This window comes from Ranitomeya imitator, chromosome 6 (assembly GCF_032444005.1).
Source record: "Ranitomeya imitator isolate aRanImi1 chromosome 6, aRanImi1.pri, whole genome shotgun sequence".
Classification (NCBI taxonomy): domain Eukaryota; kingdom Metazoa; phylum Chordata; class Amphibia; order Anura; family Dendrobatidae; genus Ranitomeya; species Ranitomeya imitator.
Window position 1 is genome coordinate 36179352 of NC_091287.1, and position 24564 is coordinate 36203915.

Genomic DNA, 24564 nt, shown 5'->3' on the forward strand with positions numbered 1-24564 from the left:
AAGTATATTGCAATCATATTATATAGCTCTATGTACTTACAGTTGCTCATTTTGCCTTTCTACCCATCTAACTGTTCTCTTTTCTCTGCTCTATGTAGAAACAGGAGGTCTCTTTTCCCTGCATGAATCATTCCCCTCTTCAACTCCTGACCCAGCTGCTCTGCTCCTCTCCTCCCTGCCAGGGATTTTGCAGTGATGACTCATACAGGGAAAATTGGCCTCCTGTTTCTACATAGAGCTTAGAAGGATTCAGCTAGTCGGTTTTTAATCACGTGATGTAATAGACCTAATGAAAAAGAGAAGAATCAGCTGGGTAGAAAGGCAAAACGAGCAATTGTAAGTTCACAGTGCTATATTAATATGACGACTGCAATATATTAAGATGATGAAAAATGTTATGGGAGGAGGAGGAGGGCTTCTTTAAAGTCACATATTTGTATGAACAGATACAGATTTTCAATAGTAACACATCTAATTCTGCTTTTGCTTTGGATGTGCAAAGAGGAGAAAACGTGCTGGAATCTTGTAATAATAACTTGGCACCGTGTATAAGGTCTCTGCAGTTTGTCTATGGGATATGATAATTTTGTGCTGCGAGGTAACTGCAGACCGTAGATCTGGACAGATTCTCCGTTGATCCATTACCAAATTCATGCACTAAAATAAAATCTGCTTTAATTATGCTCGTCATTAACATTGGGATATTACTTCCACCTGTTGAGAACCATTATCCAGACACCTCGTGTTCTACCTCTGCATGTTCAGCCAGATCAATTGCTGATCTGCTTTTTTCCTTTACGTTTTCTTTTTTTTTCGTTTTTTTTTTTTTACCATTTCCGGTCATAAAAAGGTAACAGATGTGTGGTTAAGCGTTGGCTCCATTTGACCAGGTCTGATTTAATAGCTCTTAAATGAGAGGTGTTACTTAAAGCTCTTGGGTTCCTAAGCAAGACTTATACTAAGACCACCCACCCCTACCGTGGACCACTTACAGCACTGCTGTTATGTTATGGGGTGCAGGGACCATTGAGCCCCATCAGGCACTAAAAGCCAAGGTGTAACTACAGCGTCTGCATCCCCTGTTGGTTCACAACTTTTACCTGGGGGCACCCAGACGGCAAAGACCCCTGGACAACAGGAAAATATGGACTCTTTACTCTTCCTTATCTCATCATGGAGCTTCCCTTTATGTATTTCTTAAAATCCCCTAATAATTATGAGCAATGAAATTCATAAATGTCATCCCATAATACCATATAATAATTTGTATATCTATAGCGCCAATATATTCTGCGGCACTTTACATTTTAGAGGGGACTTGTACAAACAAGATAAGACATTACAGAGTAAAATATAGTTGATCCCATACCAAGAGGCATGAGGATCCTGCTCGCGAGCTTGCACTCTATGAAGAAAGAGCGGTAACACTAAAGGAGCCATCGGTATAATAAATAGGAGCATTCAAATAAAGCGGCCTGGTCACCATCCAGTATCTGTACAGATACAAAGTGCGTGGAAGAGAGAACAGGGGATAGTTAGCTAGATTAGTCAGGTGAGGGGAGAGGCCAGTCTAAAGAAATGTGTTTTTAGGGAACCCTTGAAGCTGTGAATACTGGGATTGTCTGGAGTAGTGCGTTCCAAAAAAACTGGTGCAGCATGAAAGAAATCATGGAAACGGGAGTGGGAGGTTTGGATCATAGAGGGCGTAGGTCATTAACAGAACAAAGAGGATGGGTAGGGTGATAGACTTAGATGAGGGAGGAGATTTAGCATGGTGCAAGAACTGTAAAGAGATTTGTGGTTGAGAGAGATAAGTTTATATTGGATTCTGTAGCAGATGGGTAACCAGTGCAATGACTGGAACAGGGAGGAGGCATCAGTGTAGCAGTTGGACATAACTATGATGCTGGCTGCCACATTCACGATAAATTGGAGAGTAGAGAGTTTAATAAGAGGGAGAGCGCTTAGTAGAGAGTTGCAATAGTCCAGTCAAGAATGAATAAGAGCAACAGTAATAAAAGGTCGAATTCTAGAGATATTTTGAGGTGCAGGTAACAAACATTCAATATAGTAGTAGTAGTTTAATGGTTGATGTGAGCCCCCTAAATGACTGGGCCAATGTGCGGCTACATCGGTGTCACATATGGTATGGCCACACCTGCCTCAATGATATCTGTATTACTAATGAAAGGTGATTTCATATCAATACAATATGCCATCTCTTTAAGAAAGGTAGGGTTACTGAGACAATAAGTGAAAACTTATAAAGGATGCCTTCATGTTCAATATTGTTGGGGAAGGTTGGTCCCTCATTGATTATAAGGGAGCACCATTTCTTAATGATGAGGATAACTGCTATGACACCTTTAAGGCCATGGACACCTTTGACATGGAAAAAAAAGAATGTTTATGTGTCAGTGGTTACCTTTAGTTATTAAAATTTCAGTCTGCAGTTGTCATTCCCTCATTCATTTTCACACTCCACCACCACACACATATATCCAGTTTGCAGCCTGATCCAAGTTGCAGATTTTTATCTTTTTGGGAGTTTTTCTCCCAGTAATTTAGGCTGGATGTGAGATGTACATGTATCCAGAGTACTGCTGTGTTCACTAGCTTATATACCAGCACAGTTTCAATTATTTTTTCTTCATGTACTTTTCAGTTCTCTACAGCCTTTTTTTTTCTCTCTGCCCTCCCTGATACTATAGATGCTTTTCTCCATTCACAGCATGCACATCTGTGTACAACCCCTGACCTGTTGCTACCTTTAAGGCCACGTTCACACGTTCAGTATTTGGTCAGTATTTTACATCAGTATTTGTAAGACAAAACCAGGAGTGGAACAATCAGAGAAAAGTATAATAGAAACATGTCACCATTTCTCTATTTATCACCCACTCCTGGTTTTGGCTTTTAAATACTGATGTAAAATACTGACCAAATACTGCTAGTGTGAACGTGGCCTAATAGTGGGAGAAGTGAGTGAGAGTGCAGAGAGAGCTGTCAGAACCATAAGCAGGAGTTCTAATGGGTTTGTAACAGTTTTGGAAAGAACTGAGCTAGGTGACGGACTTTCTTCAGCAGCAAAATTGTAGATTTTTATATGAAGACTGTTTAGAAAGCTGCTTAACTGCGCATTCAGGAATAAAGTGAGCAGTAAAAAAAGCACATATAGTAAAAAAAAGTCATATAATGGCCAGAAATATTGTTATTCCACATGTATACACACAGGACAGCTTATCCAGGTACTGCTATTTCTAGGGGGAGTTGGAATTATATGTTCTCCTTCCATGATGGGAACATTTTATATTTCTGATTTGGAGACAAAAAAACATGGCCGTCTACCATCTGTTTAATATAAATCATTAGCAACAAGCTTATACGGGATGGATGATTAGAGATTTTCTGAATCCTACACCAGGAAATATTATTTTCTGTCGGCTGAAACTAAAGGGAATGCAATGATTACAACTCAATCCATATGATTATGTCATTAGAAAACAGTGTCACTATAAAGTGCAGTCAGACGGCCGTATAACATGGACGAGGATCGCATCGCAGTGCACGGACTGGCTGGCGGCTCTCCTGAGCTGAGAATGATAGCTGCATAGAAATACATGCTGTCGCGCTTGGGTCAGGAGAGCCGCCAGCCAGTCCAAGCATTACAACACGATCCTCCTCTGTGTTATACGGCCTAAGAGGTGCACTAATATCATTTTAAACAGACAGTGATGTATTAATGCTTTCATGCTCGTTGGGGCCATACCACTTGATCCAGAAATCCGTCTTTATCATTATGTCCATCCATCCTACAGCATGACATCATCATATACCAGTAAATCTAAGGATGTCCTGGTGGTTAGTTAGCAAGCCCATAAATATGGAATTTACATTGGGGCTCCAAGATAATTCCACAATTAGACCTAAATAAAACTGATTTATTAAGAGCTTCTACATTTGTAGTATTTGGTGTCCATTTACCTTAAAGGGAATCTGTCAGCAGATTTTTGCTCCTGAATTTGAGAGCAGCGTAATGTAGGGGAAGAGAGTCTGATTCCATATTTGGAATTTTTTTTTTTTTTTTTAGAGTGAATGATGAGATCAGGAGTGGGGGAGAAGTGGCTTATAAGTGGAGAAAGACTAATAGTTACCGTATAAAGTGTATTACAAATGTCTTATAGTCCCTTGTACTATTAATTCAGGCAAAGTTTGTTGAAATAACAATTTTAAATTAACAGAACTCTTATTTATATTAAAAGATTCATAAAATAATTGTATTTGTATTCAGGGCAGGTCTTCAGTACCAACGTCGTGGAGATATTTAAAGGCTATTCCTTCCGGAGCATTATCAGAAACCTTGCTGGAGAGAAAAAGACCAAAGTGGGTGACTCTGCCTACGACTATAGCTACAGAGGTAAGTCGTAAAGAGAACCCTCAGCAGACGCATGAATTGATGGCCAACATCTCCTAACTTGGCCGACATTATCTCAATGTTCTTCTATTTTCCTCCCTTGCTTTATAGAAGAGAGAGCAGACTGTCAGTCATTACATGTCTCACACTGGTAACGCCACATCTGGCCACTGATTTCCCCTGTATGGGAAATGTAGTGTTAGGTGTCGAGTTCCTGCTGCTGCACAGGGGAAACCTCGAACCATGTCCGCTGCAGTCTCCCAGTCTTCCCCAGCCGCAGTGGAGTCTTCTCAGCAGAGACGTCGGTCCCAGCATCTGGCTCAAGCTGATACTGTGCGGCTGGTTACTGCTGCCCTTCCAGGTCCAGCCATTGTAACTGTTAGGTTGAACAATTAATAAATGTTCACTTAGTTGCCTACTCCTGGCCTAATGGGTATTGATCAGGTGCGCACCAAAGAAATGAATAAATGACAACACACAGTCAGATGTAAACTCTCCTTGATCAATCTATGGCTCAGCTCCAAGAACTTTATTCAGTCAGGACACAGGTTTATATATCCCCTGTAAGGGGGGCTCGGTTAGCTCTAAAATGGGAGTGATCGGATGCATTCCATTGGTTAGTGGGTTGGGCAATGAACAAGTCCATGGGCGGATCCATGATGTCATCAGGGTGGGTTGGTCCATGAGGTCATCAAGGTGGGCATCACTGTGGGTGGATGCATGAGGTCATCAGGGTGGGCGTTATCTTGGATATCAGCACATGGTATGCTGAGACAGGAAATGGCAGCCATCTTTAGGGTCTCACTTTTGATCTGAGAAAGCTTGTAAGGTTAAACAATACATGTTATGGGTTGCTTCTCTCAACCTCTTACGTCTTGAGGTAAATTAAGTATTTGATCTTATGGCTCTCCTCAACATAACCATCACTGATCAGCGGCAAGCAGACGCTCCTGGGACCAAGTCCTGCTTTTTCTCTACTGAGCATGCCCAAGAGACGACCTCTCATTGGAGGTCGGGGGTCACATGCTCAGGTCCTGTAGCAGCTCCTATTGGATCACTAGGAAGGTCCCGGAGAGCTCCGTTAAGCTTGATAACGTGTGAGTTTAGATGAATGACTGTCGATGTATGAAAGCTCCTTAATCATTCCCATTCCTACCGTTGTTGACTGCTCGTGAATGGTGGAAGCTATCTAGCGCCCGACAGTGCTACCTGCACACGTAGCACACATTACAGTGCCTTTTTGCAGTGCCCATCTGTACGGCACCACGCGCAATCAGTGCGCTTTCCTGGCAGCCTGTCATTGTAGGGTGGGAATTCCCGCTTGGACTCTGCATCTGACTCGGGGCGTCCTCAGGCGCGGGCTCAAAAGCCACCGAGGGTCAGAGCGAGTCCAATCACCAGTTTAGTGGGGGTGATTCATAGGGATCCCACTAGTGTCTTTCAGCTGCACCCTGTGACTGCTAACAGGGCGAGGCGTATTTTGGCGACTCTGTGAAGCAACAGAGTTCACTTCCATTCACACTGGGTGAAGTCTAACCCACGTGTGAGCAAGCGTCCGTCCGCCATTACTCAGCAGCAGGTACCATCTCTGCACGGTGGATCCCGGGCTGCGAACGCACCTCATATCTACCTCTTTATTATTTAGTGCGTTCCGCCAGCCCTAACATGTAGGACTACTTGCCGGCCATTTAAAGGAATTAGTGATCCCATAATACATGGAGGTGATGTAGTCACATGAGCGTCCAGGCTCTGCTTTGTACCCCCGTTATCAAGTCCATATGACCTAAAGAGCTGATGGACAGGGGGTTATCCTTGTGACACATCCCCTTTCATGATTTATGGAGAATCTGAAAAAAAAAAAAAAAAATCCAAACGCTCCACTTTATTTAAAGCTATCACTTCATGAGCAACTGGGCTTTTCTATGGGAATTTACATTGAAAATGTGTTTAATCCGAGACAGTAAAATCCTGGAATTTATAAGGATTTATAGAAGTGATCCCAGCGGTTAAGGCTCGGTGGGGTATAAACAGGATGTCGTCCATTTAGGTCTTCCCTTCTATAAAGTGTCTCGTTCCGATCTCTACATTGTGATTTATTTATATACGTAGAGATAGTTTTATTTTCTTAGATAATCTCTCGCAGAGACAAATCCTAATGTTTATTAACATTGAAAATATACAAACCATTGTGACATTTATAGAGAGGAAATTAATTCCTTTACCTCCCGGGGAGGACACAGATTTTTTGTGTTTGTGCTTTTCAGTTTCGGGAATTATCTTGTAGGCAATGGTGGAAGTTAGGGGTTTATGTTAAATCACTTCTTAGCAATAAGGAAAATAAATAACTTTTCTAATTGGCTGTGTTGCAGATGTCATTATTTTTTTTTTATTTAAAATGTGATAAATAAATATATATATATATATATATATATATATCTACTATATAATTGTCTATGGGTCACTTCCGTCTGTCTGTCTTTCTGTCTGTCATGGATATTCATTGGTCGCGGCCTCTGTCAGTCATGGAAATCCAAGTCGCTGATTGGTCGTGGCAAAACAGCCACGACCAATCAGTGACGGGCACAGTCCGGAAGAAAATGGCCGCTCCTTACTCCCTGCAGTCAGTGCCCGGCGCCCGCATACTCCCCTCCAGTCACTGCTCACACAGGGTTAATGCCGGTGGTAACAGACCGCGTTATGCCGCGGGTAACGCACTCCGTAACCGCTGCTATTAACCCTGTGTGTCCCCAACCTTTTACTATTGATGCTGCCTATGCGGCATCAATAGTAAAAAGATCTGTTAAAAATAATAAAAAAACAAAAAACCTGCTATTCTCACCTTCCGTTGTCCGACGATCCGCTCGCGGTTGCCGCCATCTTCCATTGCATATATAATGCATTTGATTCTTGGTCGGTGGCCGCAGTAGGAGATGATGTGAGAGAGTTCTGATTGAAGCTCAGTGGGTCCAGTCTTGGTCCAGTTTTTACCTCCAATGGCCAACTAATAAGAATTGCAATTATGACCCTAGTACCATGTTGCAAGCTTTAGGCGGTTCTGCTTATATTACTGTTCTGATACCTCCAAAGCAGGGAAGCTAACATATACAGTAACACTGCTGCCTTTGAGATTCCGGAGGAGTCAATACTGTGATTGGCCATATGGTCATCTCTGTTGCTAAAGTTTTACTGATTAAGTGACTTTGCTCTCATCCAAGAAGTGTTATGTTGTGCTCCCTTTGGTTGAAAAATAAAGCCATTCCTGACATTAGCCTGCTAAATCACTGCATCATCTGTATCCCAGTTTATTCTGGATCCTCGGAGACTTAAATCTGGACTTATTTCTTCTTCTACGACCCATGAGCTCTTCCTCCTGTATGTTGACACACACTCAGACTGAAAAGTATATGAATCTCCCCCCTTCCACAGAATTTCTTCTGAATGCTTTCTTCCCTATCTACAGCCTGTGCGATCCTCATAACTAGGATGCTTTCCTCCCTTTCCACAGTCTGATCTACCATTTACAACATTTGGGACAAACATGCATATATAGGGCATTACCGTTAGAAACAAAATGGGGGTAAGGGTGATGGTAGCGCTCATCTGTAAGGGTTGTGTATGGATACAACACCTATAGAAATCGTATGTGCTGTAACTACAGTCCCGGGACTGGAGGAGAGTATCATCCAAATAGCAGTTTGGCAAAAGCAAATATTATCAGACCTGGAAACATGGATGTGTGCATTCAGCCCAGTGTGTATGGCCATCTTCACGCTAGAAGGTAAAGGGAAAGTAGAGAGAAACACAGTGTGCTGTTTGCTTTATATCGGATTCAACAGGACAGCACGCTAGTTAAAGAAGTTACACAGACTGCACACCAGAAAAATCTTAGGAAATTTTCAATTAATACTTTTTATAAATTTGCTTGATTTTTACGCTCAGGATACAAATGAACAAGAATAAAAATTGTCCATAGATTTTACCTTGTGGTACCTATTTTGGGAGTTGAGAGTGGGGTAATGTATATTCTATGTACGGTATTTATGACATTTTTTAGGAAAATAAAAATGCTATGGGATAATTATTGTATCATTCCTATAATCAGCCCCGTAATTATTTCCTTTTCATTTTCAAGGTAATTTTTAAACAGCGTAGGCAGCCATATTATTTCCCGGCAAGACGGCACTGACAGTCATGTCTCCTTTACTGTCGCTATAAACCGGCCATTATATGAACTAAAGGTAGAAATCAGGCAACGTATAATATACGCGCGCTATTCCACATGGTAAAGAAGTCTAGAAATCCTTATGTTCCACGTCTGATGCAACGTACGGCACGAACATTGGATTCTCCACGATGGGCCTGATGCCTTAGGATGTGTTTACGTGATCTTGGCGTGTAATCAGAATTTGTGGTTCGCATTGACTGTTTGCCGGTTCCGGTAATTGTCTCCCCATATGTAAGCAGATGATACACTACCTACTGTTTAACCCCAGGCTTTCTCATTTGTTACAGCATAATGTGAGGCCTGTTGTGATGTGGCCATTTATAATGTACTGTAATAGAGCTAATTGCAACCATCCACTTTTACATAATGAGAAGATTATGCCTGTACCGTAATCCTTCCTGTACAGTGTCAGCTCGTGTTATAATCTGTAAAAGCACTAAAATCTACATTTTCCATGGAATGCTGTGTTTCATTGATATATCAGCCATTTTTCTTTCTTACGGTATCTCTACCCAGTAATGTAACTAGAGTACGATGGGCCCCAGTTCAAAATTTGGACCTGGGCCCCCACCTGCATGCTGGTCAGATGTATGGGCTCTTGTATCATTATAGAACCTATAAAAAATATGCGTATTCACCGCACATGTAATAATGTCCTCTGTCCCATCTCCTTCCTGCAATAATGTCCCCTGTACTGGCCCCTTACTGTAATAATGTCTCCCATCTTTGCCCCTTACTGTAATAATGTCCCCCGTCCTGGCCTTTTACTGAATTAATGTCCTTAATCCTGGGCCCCTTCCTGTAATCATTTTTTTTTTAAACAAAAAAGGCAGCAATCTGAAATATGAAAAATTGAGAAAGTTTAGCGCATAAATAGGCCAATTCATGAGTACCTGGAAGCCACGCTAAGGCATTTCTCGTTTCCAGGACCTAGCAATGCCTTTCCTCGCTTACAATAAAGTCTTCATCTGTATGGGAACATAAATCCTCTGTTAGACTAAAATCTATATCTCTGTGGAGGGGTAGTGGTCCTGCTGGGATTAAAAACACCTGTGGCTAAAAGGCAGAGTGCTCAGTCAGAAGGCTAATGAATACAAATTTAAAAAAACTGACCATTACAACCAAACAAAGACTGTGTGAACAGGTGCTGAACCTAGAGTCCCCAACTCATATACTCTCAAACAAAAAAGGCAGCACTCACATCCTGGGCCACTTTCTGTAATAATGTCTCCCATCCTGGACCCCTTTCTGTAATAATGTCTCCCATCCTGGACCCCTTCCTGTAATAATGTCCCACATCTTGGCCCCTTCCTATAATAATGTCTTCCTTCCTGGCCCTTTCCTGTTATAATGTCCCCCATCTTGGCCCCTTGCTGTAATAATGTCCCCCATCCTGTGCCAATTTCTTTACTAATGTCCCCCATCCTGACCCCTTCTTGCAATAATGTCCCCCATCCTGGGCCCCTTTAAGTAATAATGTCCCCCATCCTGGACCCCTTTCTGTAATAATATCCCCCATCCTGGACCCCTTCCTGTAATAATGTCCCCCATCCTGGCCCCTTCCTGTAATAATGTCCCCCATCCTGGACACCTTCCTGTAATAATGTTCCCCATCCTGGACCCCTTCCTGTAATAATATTCCCTGTACTGGCTCCTTACTGAATTAATGTCCCCCATCCCGGACCTTTCTGTAATACAATCCCCAGTTATTGGGCCCCTTTATGTAATAATGCCCCTCCCACCCATTCCTATATCAATGTTTCGTATCCTGAACCCTTTCTTCGTATAACTTTTCCCATCCTGGGCCACTTCCTGGTATAAAGTTCTACATCCTGAGCTCCTCCCTGGTGTAATAGCCCTATACTGGCCTCCTTCCAGTAATTATATCCATCTCCTGGCCTCTTCCTATAATAATGCTGCCCTCTATCCTGGGCCCCATCTTAAAACAATGTCACCCATTATTGGAATAATACTTATTATTGTATATATTGCATCAACTATTATTTACTACTGTTTAATAGTGCATGAGTTTCTGTCTCCAGCAATAGCGTTATATTAACAGTAAAGCACTGTAAAAAAAAAAAAAAACAACAGGAAGTTTCTGTTCACTCACTGTGTGTGTACCTGGAGCATAATTTTACTTTCACTTTCCAATCTGACAGATACGATGCTAAGATCTTCAGCTATACGAAATAACAGTTGTAAGCTGTGTTATCTTTGTTCCTGAATAAATATATATTCACTGTTAAATGGCTGGACAGTACAGAGATTAATCTGCTGCCAACACCCATACTGAACCTCTTCCTAATATAATGTCCTCCATCCTGAGCCCCTTCCAGCAATAATGTCTTTCGTTCTTCTACAGCACATTTTAAAAATAAATAAGTCGGCACAGAAGCCAGAAACTGACTTCAGCGTGCCAGCACAGGTGTAACACCAGTGTCAGCATCTCCCTGCGTGGCCCTTTTCCCTCCTCCCAGCAGGGATTCTGACAGTCACCGCCCTGGCAGCTTGGTGGTGTGTCCATCCTCTCATACGGTATTCTGTTGCTCTGGATCTGCACACGATGCGCAGGTCTCTCAGTGGTGCGCCTAGTGCGGGCACACACGTCCCAATTCGTAAAGGAAAGTACCTGAATCTAAGACTGCACCGGTGGTACCCGAACCTGAATCCGCTCCGGTGGTACCTGAATCCGTTTTGTCTCAATTAGTTACTAATCCTGTCCTCCCAGTGACTTCAAGGCCGTATCCGCAATGGCTATCCTGACCCTTGGGGGTCAGCTGCTTCAGTCCCGGGGACTGCCTAGAAGTGTTTATACTATCTGCAGTTCAAGCCCAACTCCACCATCAGGAGCTTGAGCGAAAACAAGGAAGCCGCCTAGCTGCGCCCTCCTGGGTAAGCCCGGCCGTGGCACAGTGGGTCCACAATCCACATGTGTGACAACCGGCAATGTATGACATCACTGCTATACACCACCCGTGATGTGCAAGCCATCGTCTGCTGCCGGTCTTTGTATTGCGGTGCTGGGATCTGGCAGGTCTCTGCGCCACAAAACACTTTAGTTGAATGTGCGTTCAAGGATGCACATCCAGGTGAAATAGGCGCCGGTGTCTGCGGGTCTCCCTCCATCATGCACCCTCTGTGATCACGATTGTTACGTCCCTGCTCCTACCTCTTGCAGTTAGGCAGCCATTTTTAGTATCCATGAAGTTATCATTTAGTGCCAGAATCTCCTGTTCGGCGGCCATAGATTACCTACGTGGCCGATGGAACAAGTCCTGCAAATCAGTTTGCACAATCTCTACTAGATAGGCATTGAAAAGTGATCTATACAGAACAGGAAGCGTTGGCCTATTTTGAGGCCGCTCCAGAGAGAAAACTGCAAGAGATCAGTAATTTTTTTTTCAATATAGACTGTAATATGTAAAATGTAAAAAACAATGACCAACGTTCTTTAAAAGAAATTTGACTTCAATTCCCACCGATTCTAATATATATAGATAAAACAAGATCCATCATTCATTATAGGTGATGTCATGGCTCGACTCCTCCCCCTCTCTGTGCAATGACCTCTGCACAGATGATAGAACATGCCCACAACACTCTCCCAAATCCATGTGTCATATCTAAGCTATTATTTCCTATGATACATGTTGCTGCTGCTAAGCAAATATCTAAATGCTGGTAATCCCATCTTAAGCAAGATAAAGAAAAGTAATTTAAAAAAAAATCCACATTCGTAATAATATATATAATAAAAAAAAATAGTAAAAATATATAGAAAATATGATTAATCAATGGCAATTAAATGGAGAGGTGACAGTGTCCATTTTATATTTTTTATTATGTTCTATGTACCGTTTTTTAATGGACGGATCGTGAATCCCGGCTTCTGCTATGATATGTGCCTGGATGCAGAATTGATTGCACATTCTATCTCTTTCTTTCTTAACAGGTTACTCAGTGGCTGTAGGAGAATTTACAGGCGATTCTGAGCAAGGTAATGTACTAACCTCAGACCGCAGACCTGGGTGCATTAGGGTTCCCATAAGAGGAGGCAGCTCTTTATCAAGCATTCGTCATTGTCAGTAATGCGCCTCTGGTTAACTGCGAGACTATTAAATATTAAAGGATGGGTGCATTACTGGTGGAAGCAATGCGTATCTTCCCGATCCGATGATGACTCACGGAAACTTGGGTCTCGGTAGTATAGAGGTCTGCAAACTAATGGCTGCAAATGAAGAAACCAGTCTGGACCTTTAAAACTTTCAAAATGCATATCATAATTAATACATAATCCATGATATCCTCCTGTGCCAGGTTGGCCCCTGAAATATGTAGCTCTGGGATACTCTACATTATTTGGAATAAATAATGTTCTCTTGGATCCTATTTTATAATAAACAGCTGTGTTTCCCCAAAAATAAGACCTACCTACAAAAATAAGCCCTAGCATGATTTTACAGGATTTTGGGGGTATGCTTGAAAAATAAGCCCAGAATCCAACATATAGTTACAGTCAGTGTTGTCGTTAGGGATGACCAATCTGGGCAATTGTCTAGGCTCCCCATCAGTTTGTAATTTTAGGACAAAATTTTACCAAAATTTCAGGACAGCGAAAAAAGTTATATTATGGGCATTGTTAGGGCACCATAAGGCTATGTTCACATGTTGCATTTTTCCTGCAGTTTTTTTTTCTGCCGGCAAAACCTGTTCTGTTGGCAGTAAAAAGCACTTTTTGCAGCTTTTCTGGTGCGTTTTTTTTTTTTGCTGTAGATTGTACGTGTCAATGGTTGTATATTAAAGTTATATTTTATACACCAAAAAAGCAGCATAAATTCAGCATACTTGCAGTTTTTTGCTCTTTTTCATTGTTTTTTTTTTAAGTGTAAAAATGCTGCAAAAACTCTGCAAAAAGAACTGTCATAATGCAGTTTTCAAAAATGCATCATTTTTACAGTTCAGTCAGTATGAGATTTCGGAAACCTTATGGCTTTTGCTGGTGCTGTAAAGCTGCATTCCCACGTTGAGCTTTTGATGTTGCAGATTTTTCTGCACCCATTAAGTAAAATAGATTACTGGTATTTTATTTTTATTTTTTTAAATACGCAGCATAAAAAAAACTCACCAAAAATCTCATTGCATGAGAATGTAGCCTAAAAAGTAGTTTTTAGTTTGCGTTAAAAAAAAACGCCACGTGTGAACATAGCCTAACATTATAGGGTCAGGTCAGATCTTCTTGTGGGCAATGAGCCACGTCATACTGTTTAGTAGAAGAATGCAAGTTCCTACATTTTTTACATTACCACCGATTGATATATTCCTCTGCGAATTTCATCTATAGGGTTGAGGGTCTCTACTCTCCAATATATCGGTTTAAAAAAATTGAAGTCAGGGGTAAATGAGATGTTCCATTTTTTGTTTGTAGGGTCTCTGGGCGCAGGCTTCGGAGTTTTGAGGCAGAACATGTAGACAGAGGGGCAGGAACTACTATAACAGGAACCAGCTGTAGAAGAACCTGCCTGTACGCGGAGTCTTACGAAGTAGATGAAAGGCTCCACTCCTGCCACTTCCACCCTATAACAAGCTGTTTCTGATGGGAGATCACATTGATTGAGTGTGTTTTGGAAATAGACTTCCTTTAGACCAGCCGTCCTCATGAGCTCTTTGCTTTCGGCTCGTCAGATCACACAGTTATTCTGAACTACTTCATAAGGGCAGGGCCGTAAGGAAACCAGTAGGATGTACAGTATATCAAAACAGTAGTTCCATCAGCGCATTGTAGACCCATGTGATATTCTTCTACGTCTTACATTTTTTGTTACGATAGCCATACACTTTTCCATTTTTCTCTCCCCCCTCGAAAAGTCCATAATCATCCAATTATCGGTTAAAAAAAAATAAAGATAATTTATAGAGGCGAGTCTTACTAACTGCAAAAATAATTTTTGACTTGGAGGACCTTTACTCAACTTGTCCTGCGGGGGCGCTGCAGGAAAACTGAATGAGTGCTGACCAGGTTTCCTATAGATTAGAGCTCATCCCAACAGTCAGGAACCAGGTGATCAACTTTTGATCTTACAAAAAAAAAGGAATAATTCAAAATGTCAGATTGATCTAATTTATTGCTACGTTATATTAGACAAATGGTATTAATAAAAGTCAGAAATAATCCAAGTATTTGTGAGATGCTTAAAGAGGTTGGCCTAGTTTCAAAGACACACACACAAAAAAAAAAATCTTTAATAAAGAATGATGAGTTAATAGATGTGATCTCCTCTTCAGGATCCATCCTAGTAGCCAAAATGGAGAACTGCTGCAAAAAGGATCTCTGGTTTGGAGGACTCAAGGTAGATACTCCGTTTCGCCTGCGGAGGCGCTGTAGGAGAACTGAATGAGTGCGGTCTGGGTCTCCCACAGATCATAGCTGATCTTTAGAGGTCCGAACAGCCAGGGACCAAGTGATTAGAGCCATTTATCAGAAGGTGGAAGGTTTTTTTTCTTACCTTTCTTCTTCAGGCAACGTATCATAAGATGAGTGATGTGAGACGGCCATCTTTAAAAAAAAAAAAAACAACAGCATAATTTTGTGATCCTCTGTTGGGAGACGTTTTCGCTGTATGTGTCTGTATAGGGAAACCTAGTGGTTGTGATGTGAATTACAGCCGGGTTTTGCTAGCGAGTCTGAGTAAGTTAGTCAGATTAGTCAGACACTGGATCCCAGCAGAACGTAATGTGTACTGGTAATTAGAATCAGAAATGTTACATGCAATTTCCCATACAGAAAGTAATAAAAATCTATGTTATTGTGCATTTCCAGGTCCAGATGAAATGTTGAGTCCTATAATACCGTATATTATATTAGTAATATATCATTTTTTATTCAATTTTTAAAGATAATATTTTGTTTATTATAAATATAGTTTATTTTACTTTCTTGTGTTCTTTTTTATATAAGTAAACATATATATATTTTTAAGCATTATAACATACAAATTATGATGAGTAGGAAGTTATTCTGACATCCTGCTCTTTATTCACCTGTTTGCTGAGTCCTGCGATAGGCTGAAGTACTCAGGTGACAGGAACAAGATGTCATCCGATGCATGTCCGACTGCAGCCTTTTAAAGACGGACAACCATTCTAACACTGGCCACCAGAAGACACAATAAGCTGACATTTCCTAATTTCTGAAGCTCGCTTGGCTTTACTGAATAGATTGAGACTATATTAGCAGAGTCATGTCATTATCATTAAAGGGAAATGTATTAAGATCAGATAACTGCTCTATGGTACTGCAGTAACCAGAAAACAGAATAAATCTCTCTATGCACCTCTCATGTTGCTCTATTTCTCCTGGAGAAGAGCTGTATTCCATATCCTCCCACTTACAGCCCGTACAATAAGCTGACATTTCCTAATTTGTGAACCTCACTTGTTGGCTTTACTGTATAGATTGTGACAATATTAGCAGAGTCATCTCATTATCATCAAAGGGAAATGCATTAAGATCAGATAACTGCTCTATGGTACTGCCATAACCAGAAAACAAGATAAGCCTCTCTATGCATCTCTCATGCCGTTCTATGTCTCCATATCCTGCTACTTAGAGGACATTTAATATGCTGACATTTCCTGATTTCTGCACATCCCTTGTTGACTTTACTGGACAGACTTTGAAAGGACTCACAGAGTCTTCTCATTTTCACTGAGTACATAAGGTCATGCATCTGTACCAAGTGCTACATATTATGTTTTTTTTATTTCACTAAAAAGTTTTGGTCTCTATGGTAGTAAAGAATAAAGACTTTCGCCATTGAATGCTATTGTCATTTCACTTCTTTATCTGCCGTTTTCATATCATTTTGTCCACAGAGTTGGTGGCTGGAATCCCAAGAGGCGAGCAGAACTTTGGATATGTATGTATTATTGGTTATTCATGTAAACATCATTATGTTTTTTTTACTTGTCACCATTAGTATCAATTATTGAAGCATTTTACTTTTTTCCCGTTTTATTAATGATATAGTTTATTATTAATTGTAGAGTGATCAGTTCTAAAACGCTCTAGTATATTTGTGTTTTCAAGATCTCTTCTGTTTGCTGTCAGAGAGCAGCATAATATAGGGCAAGAGACCCTGATTCTAATGATGTATCACTTACTGGATTGCTTGGCGCAGTTTTGATAGAATCCCCGTTTTCTGTGTTGCAGATGCTGAGCTGTGTATAACCCCGCCCACACCACTGATTGGTCTACGTTGAGCATTCTCAGCAAGCTTCCAATCAGTGGTGGAGGCAGTCCGGCAGTGATAATTTCCTGCTGATAAAACACTGCATTGAAACTACAACACACAGCCTGATAAGTGACACATCGCTGGAATCTGACTCTAATGCTCTATATTATGCTGCTCTCAGAATAAATAGCAAAAACCTGCTGACAGATTCCCTTTAAAGGGTTGGAGATTTGTGTGCTCAGATAACTTTCACCAAGGTTTCAGACCTTATTTAGCCTGTTAGGATCAAGGCTCATTCACTATCATGTTAGGAAAGGACAGGTGATGCAAATTTCCCAGCTTTATAAAAACTTAGACTCCTCTAACCTTGGGCAAAAAAACATCAGCCATGGGTTCTTCTAAGAAGCTGCTTAGCCTATGAAAATGGTGAAGGCCCACAATGCAGTAGAAGGCTGCAAGAAGTTATCAAAGTGTTTTCAAGTTGCCCTTTCCTCAGTTCGAAATGTAATGAAGAAATGGCAGTTACCAGGAACAGTGGATGTCAAGATAAGGTCTGGAAGACCAAGCAAAATTTCAGTTAGAGCTGCTCGTAGGATTGCTAGAGAGGCAAATCAGATCCCCGTCTGACTGCAAAAGACTTTCAGAAAGATTTAGTAGACTTTGGAGTTGTGGTACACTGTTCTACTGTTCAGAGACACCTGCAAAAATATGACCTTCATGGAAGAGTCATCAGAAGAAAACCTCTTTTGCGTCTTCACCATAAAATTCCGCTTCAGAAGTATGCAAAAGAACATCTAAACAAGCCTGATGCATTTTGGAAACAATTCCTGTGGACCGATGAGGTTAAAATAAAACTCTTTGGCCATAATAACAAAAGGTATGTGTGGAGAAAAATGGGCAGAGAATTTCAGGAAAAGAACATCTCGCCAACTATTAAACCATGCTTTGGGGTTGCAGCCAATGGCAAAGGAACATTTCAAGGGTAGAGGGAAAAATGGATTAAATGAAATTTCAAGAAATTTTTGATGCAAGCAGAACACCATCTGTAAAAAAGCTAAAGTTAAAAAGAGAAGGAGCATGGCTTCTACAAATGGATAATGATCTTAAACACCACAATAGACTCCCTAAAAAGGCACAAGCTGAAGGTTTATAATGGCCCTCACAGTCTCCTGATCTGAACATCATTGAAAATCTGTGACTAGACCTTAAAATAGCAGAGGAAGCAAGACGACCCAGGAATCTCACAAAACTGGAAGAATTTTCCAAGGAAGAATGGATGAAAATCCCTCAAACAAGAATTGAAAAACTCTTGTCTGGCTACCAAAAGGGTTTACAAGTTGTGATACTTGCAAAAGGGCGTGCTACTAGTTACTAACCTAAACTTTTGCATTGGCCCATTTTCCGTTTTGTAATTTCTAAAAATGTAAAAAATAACTATATATATAGTTATCTTTTCTAAAATACAAAGGAAATGTGTCATCTTTACCTTTAGGCCTTCTAGAGATCATTTCATCTTCAACTTGCTTAACTGTTCATTATACCAGAGATTTTGACCAGGGGTGCCCAAACTTTTACATGCCACTTTAAGCAGCAGATGATCAGGTCGAAATCTTGAAAATGGTGAGAAATTGATATACATTGGTCATCTCTTAGTGAATTTGTAGTATGTTGTACCAAATTTATTTTGAGATGTACTGATGGAACACTTCTGTGCTATCCAGGGGCTGACTGGCAAATTTTGGCCTGGGGGGCAAGCACACAGCAGTGGCCCATGAGGAGCGGCTCATCCTTAAAGGGGTTGTCGGATATAATGCTACATGTCTACAGTCACTATGTGTGAATCCTCATATCGTGCGCACTGTGCGTTATGAGGATTCTCTGGTGCCGGCAACAGGTGGTCTTGTGACCACAATCATGCAATATATATATTCCCAGCCACATTTCGACTAGACGGTTTTGGGCCTTGTTCAATACAGTTGCATTCGCCATGCAAGTCTTGTCGGCATGTGACCGCATGTATGCCAATCACAAACTTGCAGCCAGACACATGCCAAATAACCACAGCTCTGCGAGCAATGTGAGATGCACAAGTCTACAGTCACATAGAATGACACAGAGTGAATGCACCAATGACACATACACACACAGCCCCACTGTATAATGACACATACGCACAGCCATAATGTATGACACGCACGGCACCACTGTAAAATAACACACACACACACACACACAGCCCCACTATATAATGACATACACGCACGCAGCTCACACACACGCATGCAGCTCACACACACGCAGCTCTGACACAAATGCATCACACACGCAGCCATCACACACACACGCAACTCTGACACAAATGCATCACACACACGCAGCCATCACATACACAGGCAGCCATCACACACACAGGCAGCCAGGGGTGGATTAAGGGTAGCCAGGGCCCCGGGCTGTTCAGACACTGTGGGCCCCCTCGGTCATGTGACGGGGGTCATGTGACGGGGGTCACGATATACCTGAACCAGATTATTCCAGGAAAATGGCCGGGCCCTACTCTACTGTAACCTATTAAATTTTTGTTAAAATATGCAATACAATTTAGGAATATTTTGACCAATATCACATACAAGGAACAAATACCACTGCACCATGACCAGACCACAAATTACAACCACAGTGATCGAATAATATCACATACAAGGAACAAATACCACCGCACCATGCCAACACCACATATTACCACCACTTGGTGACCAAATAGCACACACAAGGGACAAATACCACAACACCATTTCCAGACCACATATTACCACCACATAGTGACTGAATAGTACAATACTGATCAGTAATAAAAAAAACAAAAAAACATAATACTATCACCATAAGTGCCAGTATTCACAGGAGATCTGTACTTAGTATGCAGTGTCTGTGTAGAGGTAATACAGAGATCATTGGTGACATTGTACACAGCACCTCTGTATATAATGTATAGGTAATACAGTGATCACTGGTGGTATTATACACAGGAGCTCTGTATATAATGTATAGGTAATACAGTGATCACTGGTGACATTATACACAGGAGCTCTGTATATAATGTATAGGTAATACAGTGATCACTGGTGACATTATACACAGGAGCTCTGTATATAATATGTAGGTTATACAGTGATCACTGGTGACATTGTACACAGGACCTCTGTATATAGTATACAGTGTATAGTGTCAGTGTATAGGTAACACTGACTCACCAGTGATGTCTCTAGGTGAACTCCTTCATCTTTCATCCAGCACAGACTGCCATCATTTCTTCCAGCCAGGACTCGTTTCTGCAAGAAATAACACAGTTATCTCGAGCTCCGCTTGCAGAACACATTACTTAATTTTTCACAACTTCTACACAACACCACATGAAGAAAAAAAGGCGACATAGTGTCACTCTGCACAGTAACAGGCCTGCCCCCCCCCCCATTTAAAACAGTATACTAAAAAAAATAAAATAAATACATCACTGCAGTAATAATATCCCTTAATTAGCCCCTATGGTAATAATCCCCATCCTGGCCCCGTATATCTAATTCCTGGCTCCAGCCATATGTTCTCGCATCCTGCCCTCATGAGTATCCATTCTACTCCATATGATCTCCCCATCCTGCCCCATAATCCAATCCTGCCCCATGTCTTTCATTCTGCCCCGTGTCTCCAATCATGCCCCGTATCTACATTCTGCCCATGCCTCCAGTCCTGCCCCCAGTGTGTCCAGCAATCTGCCCCAGTGTGTCCAGCATATTACCCCAGTGTGTCCAGCATATTACCCCCAGTGTGTCCAGCATATTACCCCCAGTGTGTCCAGCATATTAACCCCAGTGTGTCCAGCATATTGCCCCAGTGTCCAGCAATCTGCCCCAGTGTGTCCAGCAATCTGCCCCAGTGTGTCCAGCAATCTGCCCCAGTGTGTCCAGCAATCTGCCCCAGTGTGTCCAGCATATTACCCCTAGTGTGTCCAGCATATTACCCCCAGTGTGTCCAGCATATTACCCCCAGTGTGTCCAGCATATTACCCCCAGTGTGTCCAGCATATTACCCCCAGTGTGTCCAGCATATTACCCCCAGTGTGTCCAGCATATTACCCCCAGTGTGTCCAGCATATTACCCCCAGTGTGTCCAGCATTGCCCCCACTGTGTCCAGCATTGCCCCCACTGTGTCCAGCAATCTGCCCCAGTGTGTCCAGCATATTACCCCCAGTGTGTCCAGCAATCTGCCCCAGTATGTCCAGCATATTGCCCCAGTGTGTCCAGCAATCTGCCCCAGTGTGTCCAGCAATCTGCCCCAGTGTGTCCAGCAATCAGCCCCAGTGTGTCCAGCATATTACCCCCAGTGTGTCCAGCAATCTGCCCCAGTGTGTCCAGCAATCAGCCTCAGTGTGTCCAGCATATTACCCCCAGTGTGTCCAGCAATCTGTCCCAGTATGTCCAGCATATTGCCCCAGTGTGTCCAGCAATCTGCCCCAGTGTGTCCAGCAATCTGCCCCAGTGTGTCCAGCAATCAGCCCCAGTGTGTCCAGCATATTACCCCCAGTGTGTCCAGCAATCTGCCCCAGCGTGTCCAGCATATTACCCCCAGTGTGTCCAGCAATCTGCCCCAGTATGTCCATCATATTGCCCCAGTGTCCAACAATCTGCCCCAGTGTCCAGCAATCTGCCCCAGTGTCCAGCAATCTGCCCCAGTGTCCAGCAATCTGCCCCAGTGTGTCCAGCAATCTGCCCCAGTGTGTCCAGCAATCTGCCCCAGTATGTCCAGCAATCTGCCCCAGTGTGTCCAGCATATTACCCCCAGTGTGTCCAGCAATCTGCCCCAGTATGTCCATCATATTGCCCCAGTGTCCAGCAATCTGCCACAGTGTCCAGCAATCTGCCCCAGTGTCCAGCAATCTGCCCCAGTGTCCAGCATTGCCCCCAGTGTGTCCAGCAATCTGCCCCCAGTGTGTCCAGCATATTACCCCCAGTGTGTCCAGCAATCTGCTCCAGTGTGTCCAGCATATTGCCCCAGTGTGTCCAGCAATCTGCCCCAGTGTGTCCAGCAATCTGCTCCAGTGTGTCCAGCATATTACCCCCAGTGTGTCCAGCAATCTGCCCCAGTATGTCCATCATATTGCCCCAGTGTCCAGCAATCTGCCCCAGTCTCCAGCAATCTGCCCCAGTGTCCAGCATTGCCCCCAGTGTGTCCAGCAATCTGCCCCAGTGTCCAGCATTGCCCCCAGTGTGTCCAGCAATCTGCCCCAGTATGTCTAGCAATCTGCCCCAGTGTGTCCAGCATATTACCCCCAGTGTGTCCAGCAATCTGCTCCAGTGTGTCCAGCATTGCCCCAGTGTGTCCAGCAATCAACAAACTGAGTTCTCACCTTACCAGCGCTCCAGGCGGCGAGCTCCCTCCAGCAGCGCGCATTCGCCGGCGACTGACAATGACGTCAGACGCCAGCGACGTGTGCGCTGCGCGTGCGCCTGCGGCCGACTTCAGCTGCCAGCCTCCAATTGGCTGGCGGCTGTTGTTGTTAACTATTGACGTGCGGGCACGCGCCCGCACGTCAATAGGAAACCGCCACAGCGCCGGTAGGGGCCCGGTGAGCAGATGAGACGGGGCCCGGTGCGGGCCCCCTCTCTCTGCCAACCGGGCCCATATATGATACGCCAGTCAGGGCACAGGCAGTAATGCCCTGATGGTGGCGGGCAATCTGTGCGGTAGCCCAGGCCCCCCCCCCCACACACACACCACTTGGCCCTGGGCTACCGCCTATATTGACCCTCTTATAATCCGCCCCTGTTCACGCAGACATCACACACATGCATGCAGCCATCACACACATGCATGAAGCCATCACACACATGCATGCAGCCATCACACACATGCATGCAGCCATCACACACATGCATGCAGCCATCACACACACACATGCATGCAGCCATCACACACATGCATGCAGCCATCACACACATGCATGCAGCCATCACACACACATGCATGCATGCAACCATCACACACACATGCATGCAGCCATCACACACACACATGCATGCAGCCATCACACACATGCATGCAGCCATCACACACATGCATGCAGCCATCACACACATGCATGCAGCCATCACACACACACATGCATGCAGCCATCACACACACATGCATGCAGCCATCACACACACACATGCATGCAGCCATCACACACATGCATGCAGCCATCACACACATGCATGCAGCCATCACACACATGCATGCAACCATCACACACATGCATGCAGCCATCACACACATGCATGCAGCCATCACACACATGCATGCAACCATCACACACATGCATGCAGCCATCACACACATGCATGCAGCCATCACATACACAACACACCAGATACCAGGCTCATACACACATCACACACTCTCCTCTGTGGTGCAGGGGCGGCTGATGTCCATGTGCAGCTCTTCAGTTTCTCCTGCTCACAGCTCTGCACTGTCCGGCACCTCCCCCGTCTCTCCTTCTCTGCCGGGATAACAGATAAGAGCAGGAGAAGCTGGAGCTCCATGCACACACAGGCCGGTATGCTGAGTCTGACCTTTCATCTTGATTGCTGCTGGCTCTCTCCCTCAGAGTGGCAGCGCTGCACAGGAGCCTGCTCCTCACATACCCCTGCAGCCTACATGTCGGCTGCTGGCGGGATGACGCCACCGTGCACTACAGGTGGCGCTATGTCTTGCAATCACTGCTACTGCTAGTCCTCCAGCGGCCCTGTGCAGCTGCTTAGGCACCGGCCGGGGGGGCATATGCATTCCTGCCACCTGGGCCAGTCCGCGCCTGGTGCTATCTTATGACACTTTTATGTCATAAATTATGATGGCTTTGCTCATGCTGCCTCCCGACTCAGCTACACCCTTTTTTTTAAATGTAGGTAGAACTGTTCAACATTGGTGTAAGAATGGCAGAAGTCACCTTTTTATGCAATTATGTGTTGTGAAAAATTGAGATATTTCAAGCAGTTGTACACCTAAAAGCTTAATGTAAAATTTTTGATAAATAAGGCCTCAAATTATATTGACCCCATATATCCAGGCTGATGGACCACCATCTCTTTTTCCAGGTCACCATCATTGACTCTACAGAGATGACGTACATTCACAATTTCACAGGTGATCAGGTAATTTTACACATCGTGGGGTTATTGATGAGCCTGTAAGACACAGACAGATAATTGACTTTTATCCATTTTATATATAAAATACTTGTCGAATAGTTTCATGATACTGGCATCAATGTTCCAGTTGCAAAATTTGGGGTGCAGAGCCTGTTCGAAATAAGGTTACCGGGAGACATTTTTTTTTAAAAATTTTAAGGTTCTGTTTAGGGAAGGGGGAAGGTACAAGTTTTAGCAGGACGAAACACCCCAATCTGTCACAGCTTGTACAGTCTTGACTGACCCCTGGGAGAGTGAAACACGTACTTTTTCTCTTTTTATCACCCCCTTACCAATTGAAGAAACTTGGGAGGGTGAAAGAAGAACTTTTGTTCTTGTTATCACCTCCTTTCCAATCAGAGACCATATTTGCTCACAATTAGGGAGGAGGGTTTTTTTTTGTACTGGATGGCTAATATTTCATTTTAACATCCATTCACCATGGCAGCTACATGGATTCAATTCAAAGT

The 24564-nt window shown here is 43.1% G+C and overlaps 1 protein-coding gene across 1 annotated transcript in view; it reads left to right on the forward strand.

Annotated features, from left to right (window-relative positions):
• Positions 1–24564, forward strand: part of ITGA8 (integrin subunit alpha 8) — a 180110-nt gene that overhangs the window by 56803 nt on the left and 98743 nt on the right. Inside the window, exons 7-10 of the mRNA XM_069729449.1 lie at positions 4292–4417; positions 12595–12639; positions 16515–16558; positions 24002–24058. Of these exons, the coding sequence (XP_069585550.1) occupies positions 4292–4417; positions 12595–12639; positions 16515–16558; positions 24002–24058 (272 nt within the window). The remainder of the gene's footprint in view (positions 1–4291; positions 4418–12594; positions 12640–16514; positions 16559–24001; positions 24059–24564) is intronic.